This window comes from Acomys minous (genome assembly GCF_964271855.1).
Source record: "Acomys minous genome assembly, chromosome: 13".
In the NCBI taxonomy this organism is placed as follows: Eukaryota; Metazoa; Chordata; class Mammalia; order Rodentia; family Muridae; genus Acomys; species Acomys minous.
In genome coordinates, this window is record NC_140495.1 from 35,041,921 (window position 1) to 35,051,892 (window position 9,972).

Below are 9,972 nucleotides of genomic sequence, written 5' to 3' on the forward strand. Positions count from 1 at the left end.
TCAAACATTGTTGTTAAAGCCTGGGGAGCTACTCAGGACACAGCCATCCGTGTGAGACTCGGGTGAAAAGTTTCTTCTTAACTCTGGCTCTGGGTATAATATGGATTAAATACGTACATGTTGTGGCTCAGAAAAGGGGATCTTCTCTTTGAAAAAAAAGATACTTCATAAAACATAGTATGCTTTTATTTATTTGAATTAGTTTTTGGCTCATAAAAACAATGCATATTATTGGGAGGTCTTGTGCTGTTTCTGTACATGTATACATTGTGAAAAATGCTGTTTATGGTGAAAATATTCAAAGTTTGACATAGTTCATGTGCTTGAGAGGTCTAAATGAAGAATGAAAACTCTCTGAAGAGCCACGAAAAAAAGAGTAAATGGAAAGAAAAGAGAGAAAGAAAAAAAAAGCAGTGAGAATTTATGCCAACAATGAATGATGAACACACACACAAAAAAGGAGAAACTCCAGCAGAAGTGGACCAAAACCCAAAGCTATGGCAAAACCAGCTGATGGGTAAGCAGTGGTGAGATCGCCAGCAATCACACATATGGGGGACTGGAGTGACCTGGAGAAGTAAGATGTGCTCACCGACACTACGCCTCAGGAAGAAGGGAACAACAGACATTCCCAGGACCTTCTGAAGGTTGAATTTAAGAAAAAGCAAAAATATGAAGATCAGTCTTTTTATTTTTACTCTTTGAAAAAAAAATCGGAAAGAGTCTCAGAATGTGATCCAAGCTGAGTTGGAACCCTCAGGCCTCCTCCCTAAGCCTCCTGAGCGCTGCTGGAGTGATGGCAACGCATCACCTCCCACCCCTGAAGGGTCGTTCTATCAGGAAGGCCTGAAGAGTGAGCAATGACGTGAGAAGCTTGAAAATAGCTCTAGGCCTAGACTCAGTGGTTAGCTGATTCACACAAGGAGGACGTGGGTTCAAATCCCAGCACCTATGTAACTAGCCGGGCCATATGCATGAACAATTGCATGTACCCACACTTGAGTGTGTGTGTGTGTGTGTGTGTGTGTGTGTGTGTGTGTGTGTGTGTGTGTGTATGTGTGTATGTGTATTTGTACAAATAAATCTTTTGAAAAAGAGATCATATGACATTGATAGGACAGAAAGAGTGGTAGAGTGAGAGGAGAGGGATTGTGGGAGATGAAGATAGATTTGATTCAAACACAGTATATGTATGTATCAATACTGAGTAAAATATTTAAAATATCTAAGCAAACATTGTTTGCACAAAATGTATTTATAGTGTGAGAGAAATTAAGACTATGAATAGAATTAAAATACTTAATGGAAGGGATAACAACTGAGATGTAATATGAATAAATTAATAAAATATTTAAAAACATTAAAAAAATAAAATACCGGACAAATAATATTGTATATTTTGGGAGGAAAGTTAAATTTCAAATTAAAGAGTTTTCAGAGCCCTGTACCATCTACTAACTACAGACCCTGCCCTCCCTATGCAGGTGTATATGGTAAAATTAAATAGCATACCTCTTCGAAGGAAGTATAAATACCTGAAAGAGTAGATATTTTCAGTTTGATTTTACAATAAAAAATGTCTGTAATACTTTCAAATGTAGCCAGTGGGGGTTCTTGGCATTTGACATCAATAGACCATCATAAAAAACAAATTATTTCACAGCCAGAAATTATATGTTGTTTTAATCACTAATTAAAGCTAGATTATGTTCTTTCATCCAAAGTGATAACAATTCCATTCCTTCCCTCATAGTTCTTTTCAGAAAAATTATAATTATAAATTAAAACTAATTTTGATTTCTTATGAAATGTGCCACTTGGTTTTATTAAATTTTGTTTGGTTGTCAGTATATTTATTTACGTTTCAGCACAGAATAGATAAAAAAAAGAGCAGTTATATTACATATCTTAATACAATTAAGCATAAAATTAAATTTTTATTGCAAATTCATCACTTACTGAAGCTAGTTCTGCTTTATTTAACTAGTTTATGTATGTAAATGTTGCTAGAGAAACAAGATTCAGCAGTAATTATACTCCTGGCTTTTTAAAAATGATGTTAATTCTGAGAACACTGATCACACAAGTAGTTGGGAGTGGAAGGCCAACCCTGGTGAAATGCCTTCTCCTGACCTGACGATGGTTTCCAAATAAAGAGCAGCTAATCTCTCCTGTAAAAACTGTGGTGATGAAGATCTTTTCCCAGTCTGTAGGCTGTCACTTTGTTCTGTTGACAGTGTCTTCTGCTTTACAGAAGCTTCTCAGCCTCACGAGGTCCCACTTATTAATTGTTGACCTTAGAGCCTGGGCTGTCAGTGTTCTGTTCAGGAAGTTGTCTCCTGTGCCAATGCCTTCCAGGCTCTTCCCCACTTTTTCTTCTAATCGATTTAGTGTCTCTGGTTTTATGTCGAGTTCTTTAATCCACTTCGACTTGAGTTTTGTGCATGGTGACAAATATGGGTCTAATTGTATTTTCCTACATGCAGACATCCAGTTAGACCAGCACCATTTGTTGAAGATGCTATCCTTTTTCCACTGAATAGATTTGGCTTCTTTGTCAAAAATCAAGTGACTATATGTGTGTGGACTCATTTCTGTGTCTTCGATTCAATTCCATTGATCAACCAGCCTATTACTGTGCCAGTACCATGCTGTTTTAATTACTGTTGCTCTATAGTGCAGCTTGAGATCAGGAATGGAGATTCCTTCTGAGGATTTTTTATTGTATAGGATTGTTTTAGCTATTCTGGGCTTTTTGTTTTTCTGTATGAAGTTGAGAATTGACCTTTCAATGCCTTTTTAAAAATTGTGTAGGTATTTTGATAGGGATTGCATTGAATCTGTATATTGCTTTTGGTAAGATGGCCATTTTTACTTAGAAACCTACAAGAAGAACATCGTAATGGGTGGATCAGGGCCCAGGGGTGTCTGTGCAAACTATTGTGCTAACCAAGGACAATACAAATAGTAAACACCGAATCTGTACTCTGATCTAGCCAACGGACAGGACATGCTCCATAGTTATGTGGAGAGCGGAGACTGACTCTGACATGAACTCTGGTGCCCCATATTTGACAATCTCCCCTTGGTGGGGAGACCTGGTGGCACTCAAAGAAAGAATAGGCAGACTACCAAGATGAGACTTGATAGCTGTGACCATAAAGTGGGGGAGGAGGTCCCCCTTGATCATGGACCTAGGGGAGGGTAATAGGGTGGGGGGGAAGGGAATAGGGTAGGGTGGGAGGGAGGGAGGAACGGGTGGATACAAGTGATGGGAGAACAATTGAGTTGTAATCAGAATAAATTAATTAATAAAAAAGAAACTGTGGTGAAATATAGGAAGCATTAACTTTCCATTGTAACAATTTTATAAAAGATTTGTTTTCTTTTTACATTATGCATATATGTTTATGTCTGTGGGTGGGTATGTGCATGCTGATACAGTGCAGAAACAGGTCATAGAGTTCAGATACCCCAGATCTGGAGTTACAGTTTTGAGCCATCTGATAGGGATTCTGAGAATTAGACTTGAATCCTCTGGAAGAGCGGTCCATGCTCTTAACCACCGGGCCATCTCTTCAGCCCCTAGGCCTGCCCCCAGATAGAAATATGCACAACATAAACTTCCCACTGTAACTACTTTAAATTCACAGTTCAGTGCCAGTAAGGATTTTTATACTGTGCAACTATCACCACCATCCATCTCAACAACTTCCCAACTTCTCAAACTAACACTGCATATCCATTAAACCCTAATTCCTCTTCCCCATCTCAGCCCCTAAAAACCACCATTGTGTTTTTTATCTCTGTGATGTGACTACTCCGGACAGCTCACATACATAGAATCATATAATAACTACGACTTTGTGACTAGCTCATTTCACTCAGCATGATGTCTTCCAGAATAATACAATAATCTATGTTGTAGCATGTGTCAGGAATTTTTCTTGACACATATATGTATGTTTGTGTGTGTATATATATACATATATATGTATATATATAAAATGCACTAATATTTAGTCTTTAAAATACACACACACAGATACACATATATAGTAGTCATTGCGTGTATATATACATTATTGTCCATTGATGGATCTTGGTTAGCTTCTATCTTTCATCTCCTGTGAATAATTGAACCTGCCTTTAATAGAACCTTGAAGAAATGCCTAATTAATTTAGTTAATTAATTAAAATAACTTAATTTTAATTTTTGATTAATTTTGGTAATTAAAAATATTAAATTTGAATAACTTGTTTTTATATCACAGGTCTTCTTTAGAACAAACCTTCTGAAGAAGTCCAATCCTCAGATTGGCCAGTGGGCAAGCCTGTGGGGCATTTTTTTATTTGCTAGTTGATATAGGAGAACCTAGCTTATTGTGGTAGTACTAACCCCCCACCCCCACAGGGAGGGAGCAGGTGATCCCAGGTTGTATAAGAAAGCAGGCTAAGCAAGGCAGCATTCCTTCATAGCCAGCAAGTTCCTTTCTTGAACTCCTGCTCTGGCTTCCCTCAATGATGGACTGTGACATGGAAGTGTAAGCCAATTAAACTCTTTCTTCCCCAATCATGCCGTGGACAGTGTTTTATCATAGCAACAGGCAGCAAAACAGAGCACATGCTAGTTACAAAGATGTATTTGTCAATTAGCTAATGTGTGTGGCTGACGGAGGGAAAATAATGATTGCTAATTGATCGGGATTTATTTTTATTACTAAAAATATTTTAGTAGATAATGGGCAATAGTTGGACATGTGTATAAATTTAAAAAATCATTGAATTATCACATTTTAAAGTGAGATTTATAAAATGTGGATGATATCCAAAGAATGCTTATTAAAATAATAAAATAAAAAGGAGTGGGTGGAGTAGGTGAAGGTACCAAAATATGCTGAAGATTCAAAATATTGCTCAGATTCAGTGGTGATGGCAAAAACAAAACAAAACAAAGCAGGACCCGCATCTCAGTTACCCTGTGACAGCACCAATGGCAGGGGGAATGGTAGAAGCCTCAGTAAGTTCTTCTCTCACACAGCTTAGAGAGTGGCTGTGACTCTAAGAATGGGAGGCTGGCTGCCTTGGAGCTGTCAACCAGGTGATATTTTGGAGTGGAGTCCTGAGTAGACGGGAAAAGGACAGAAACTGGGGGGGCGGGGGGTGTGCATAAAAGGCAGAGAGAGAGAGAGAGAGAGAGAGAGAGAGAGAGAGAGAGAGAGAGAGAGAGAGGGCACCCTTGTTTAAAATAACAGCTTTTACATAGCTCTCCTTAGTCATATTTGTGTCACCGTGCCCATCAGTGCATGTCATTTCTTAAACAGTATCCTAAGTCATTCTTTATTGGCCATCTGTTTACCAAATGCAAACAAATAGGCATGGAATATTTAGTACATGCATATATAATATATAAAATTTATTTATATATTATATATATTTATTACATATTATATATATATATTATAAATTTAGAGTCTATCTGAAAATGAGACGCAGTCAGTCACCTCCGTGGTAAATAAACTTCCTGTCACTGTAGGTTGTCACTTCATGCAAGCAGAAAAGGCAAGTTCCCCCGGGGCTTTGTGTGTCAGACAAGGGTGGACATGCTGTCCTCCCTTCCTGCCAGGCGTTCTGCTGTTGTCACTGATGGCTCTCTGTCCTGGGCTCTGACTTCTGCGGCACAGGTAGCGGATTACCTTTCTGGAGAGCTGGCTGCTACTGAGCATGGTTCTCTTCACTGTGGCCTTTCTCATATAATTTATACAACTTCATTTGCAAACAAACAAACAAACAAACAAACAAACAACTAGCAATGCCTTATGCATACCCTTGGTATTTAAAACAACTTCCCCCTGTCATTCACTCTGAGAGAACTGCTTTCTTCAATTCCTTTTTCTGAAAGAGGTTGCAGGGCTGGACTTTATTCTCAGTGGTAGAGCACATGCCCAGGGGGTCAGAGGCCCTGTAGCCCATCTTTAGCACTGTAGCAAGCAGACGCCCAATCAGTCAAAATATAGCTTTTTCTGTGTTCCTGTAAATGAGGGCCATAGGGAAAGACAGTCATGAACATGACCTTGGTGTGTTTGCATGCATGTGCCCAGCCCCGGAACATGTCCCTACATGGTGTAAGGGACCTCATGGCTTGTCATCTTCTTGGGCATCTTCTTCCCTGTTCATGGGAAGCTTTGTACCACTTAAAGCATGTGCATAATATGACACCTGGCCAACAGTTTTCTCTGACCCTTGTGGCAAAAAGAATAAGGCCTCTCCTCTGCAGTGTGGACAGAGGCCCTCTGATCACCTCCTTGCGTTTGCTGTAGGGCGAGGCCTCTGCTGAGCCAGGCCTGCCTTGCTTTTATGTGTGAGAAAATGTACTATTTTGTCCAGTGGCTGTGAGTTGTGTCTTTCTTGATGACCCTGGCCTGCAAATCACGTGTTATAGTAGTGACATCCTAGAAGTACTGTGTGTGTGGAACAATTAAAATTTTATTATTAGCCATATAGTGGAAATAGATGGCATTTGATTGACAAGGGCCGAACCTTCTTTCTCTAAATATTCTAAAGACCAATTCCTCTAATTATCGGTCCAGTGTCAAACTTCTAAGAGCTAATAACCAAGATACAATAGTATTAATTTAGAATATTTATAAGCAAAATAAAAGTACTTATAATCCAACCACTAAAAGAACCTCTGGTAAAGTTTTAGGAGTAATGTTTCCAGATGTTCTTTTTATTTCTAAATAGACCTTATTTTATTAAAAAAAAAAAAAAGAACAACTTAAAGGCTTATAGGCTTTAAAGAGAAAGATAGTAGAGATAAATGGAAATTCCTGAATCCAGGGTTTCCTGTTAGCATTCTAATAGTTGAACATGTTCATCACAGAGGATGCTGGACAGTGATACATTACTATCAGGCTAATTTGGTACCTCACTTGTGTTTCCTCAGAGCTGCTTGGTGTGCTGGCCCCAGGGTTCCTTTGAGGATGCCACGTTATATTCAGCTGTGTCTCATTGGGTCCTTCTTGTCCCTGACATTTTCTAATACTGTCCTTGCTTTTATAACTCCTGCACCATGAGAGCAAGGTGTCGGAAGGAGCAAACGTACAGGCTGAAGAACAAGAGAAGAAAGATGAGGCAGAGGTCCAAGCAAATTAGCTTGTGCACCATGAAGCCTGCAGGAGCAGAAGTGAGGGATGCTGAAGGCGGGGATGTTGGACTGTGTGCTGCTGTCCATAATAAGTCTCGGTGGACCTGAAGCATCATCTTGCTGAGACCACCTGACAAACTGTCTTCCTTACAGCCGAAGCAGTCCTGCTGGCCATCTGCCCTGGACCTTTGGCATTCTGGACTAGTTCTGTTCACTTGTGGCTAAGTGTAACTCGTGTACAGTAAGTCATCTTTCTCTCTGTCTCTGCTAAAAATAAATGCTACCCTGTACACATGTATGAATACCTGTGCACATATTACATATAACATTTATGTGAGTAACCACATATAATCTATTTTATGGTAAATGTGAGTTCGTATGGATATATTTGGTGCTTACTCGTGGTCACATTAAACACTCGAGCCCTTTCCCCTTGTTTATCCGTAGCCTCCCACTCTAAGAGTAAGCATCCTGGCTCACATTGTCTGCTACCCACTGACACAGTGGTTAGTTCCAGTGTACGTGTATAGCATAACCAAACTTGTTGGCCTATACTCTCCTGGAAACATCATTACGTACAGTATAGTATAGTTCTAGGAAGCATATTATATTTGGTTTTATCTTACACCCTTATTTCTGAGCTTACCTAGTACTGTTAGTACCTATTTTTTTTTTCCAGTGATGGTATTATAGCTGTTCGTAAAGCCATTAGATTCTATTCTACCCAATGGCCAAACAGTAGGCTCCTATGTGGGAAAGGAATTTTTGTACAAAAGGAAAACAATGGTCTTGGAGGCGGCGTAAACGGCTTCAAACTCTACTGATTTTCTGCCTAACCCTTTATCCTCGAGTTTAAAAAAAAAAAAAAAAAAAAAAGAGCCGAAACTGTTTCCTGGAGCCTGTTAAATTTAGAGAGCACAATTTTAGAGGGGATAAGTGTTAGCTGGGGTGAACAGTGGAAAGAACTTTGTGTGGATATCTAGCAGCGCTTGTTTACCAAGTTTCAGTGGAAAACTTTGGGAAGGAAAAGGCAGTGAATCTTGACTCTTGGGGTGGGAAGATGAAACAGCCAGCCATCCCGGTACACGGGCGGGGGTCACAAGTGATAAGGGTTGTTTCTGTTTTGGACTATGACTAGGGGGAAAAAAATAGCAGGTCTCAAGACTTGAACAGAACTCTTGGAATAAAATGCCCTTGTGCTGGTTGGTGCAATTAAGGGCTCAAAGTGAAGTTCATGGTTAGCATCCTGCTGTGGGAGGACGCCTGTATCAGGTCAAGTAGACACCATTCTTGGCAGGGCTATAAAGGAAGGCATAATAGAGGGCTTCAAGAGGTGGCTCGGCAGTTAAGAGCAATACCGTTCTTGCAGAGGACCGGGTTTAGTTCCTAAAACAAATGTCAGAGAGCTCAGGCACTGCCTTTAACTCCAGCTCTAGGGGCATCCTGTGCCTCTGGCCTCCGAGGTCACCTGCACTCTTGTGCTCACGTCCACTTGCAAGCACATACACATAATTAAAAATAAAAGAAGCCTTTAGGGGAATAAAGCTAGAAAAGTGTGATGAATGATACAAGCAAAACTACACGCTGAACATATTTACAAATGGTACCCCTAAGACTTTCATAAATGCCCACTTACCTACTAAAACAATTGAGTTATTAATAAAACTTATGTTACTAACTATTCTTGTGGCTGTGACAAAACACATGAAAAAAGAAACAGGGAAGGAAGGGTCTGGTTTTGAATCACGGTTTGACGGTACAGTATAGCACTTCGGCCATTTTCTCTGAAATAGGGCGTTCCTACAAATCTCCCTGTGATTCATTAGCATTTGGTCAAAATGGAAGCAGCTCTCATCTTCTGTACCCTCCGTTAGTGCTTATGTGTTCCTTCTCCTCTCCTCCAATGCCTCTGTTGATACAGGCAGGGTGAGGCAGAAATGGGTACCTTCACCTCTATGTGGAAAGGTCACTGCACAACCTAGGAGCAACCTACCTCTCTGTCATATGAAAATAGTAGCTAATAAAACTTTTTTCCCCCCTCGTGCTTAGCTCAGGTGCCCAGGGCTCACTGTTGTAGTCTGAATATGATTTTGCCTTGTTAAGAGGTACACATGGATACTGTTTAGACAAATAGGAAGCCTGTATTGCCTGTGGGCAGCTGCACGGGAAACTTGCACAAATCAAGTGAGCCTGGAGCCTCACCGTTCCCTACCTTTTATGCACAGAATTCACATCCTGATTGACACACGTCTCTTAGCAAGAACAGTTACCAGGGAGTGAAACTATGGAAGTCAAAAAAGCGACGTTATAACAGGACGGTGGCCCCAACATGGCAACAGTTGTGCAAAGGTCTTGGGACCTACTACCTCCCTTCAGATCTACACAGTTCCATGTCCTATGGTCTTATGTTTATGGTATTAAAAGGATAGACACTTATTCTGACTATGGTGTTTAAGGTGAGGACTTCAGAAGTAATTACATTTGATTAGGTTATTAATAGAGTGGCGCTCTCAAGATTGAATACCAATGGCTGTAAGAGGGAGATTGCAGTGTGTGTGTGTGTGTGTGTGTGTGTGTGTGTGTGTGTGTGTGTGTTCCTGCCATGATATGATAAAGCACCTGGGAGAGAAAGGACTATTGTTTTAAAATTACATGTATTTCTTATAGGCCAGCTGGCAATCAATCAAGACACAGACACTTGTTATATTTTAAAATAGCCTTAGTTAACCTGGGGCAGGGCAGATATCAATCCTCTAAACTACCTCCCATAGTGGGGCAGGCATGGGATCCCTGCCTCAATCTCGTGTCATCTGTTTCTAATAACT

The 9,972-nt window shown here is 40.1% G+C and overlaps 1 protein-coding gene across 1 annotated transcript in view; it reads left to right on the top strand.

Moving 5' to 3' along the window:
* UBE3D (ubiquitin protein ligase E3D) overlaps positions 1–7,416 on the top strand; it is a 180,791-nt gene extending 173,375 nt beyond the window's left edge. The window contains exon 10 of the mRNA XM_084753453.1: positions 6,947–7,416. Coding sequence (XP_084609579.1) covers positions 6,947–7,042 — 96 coding nt within the window. The 3' untranslated portion in view covers positions 7,043–7,416. The remainder of the gene's footprint in view (positions 1–6,946) is intronic.
* Positions 7,417–9,972: the final 2,556 nt, after the last annotated feature.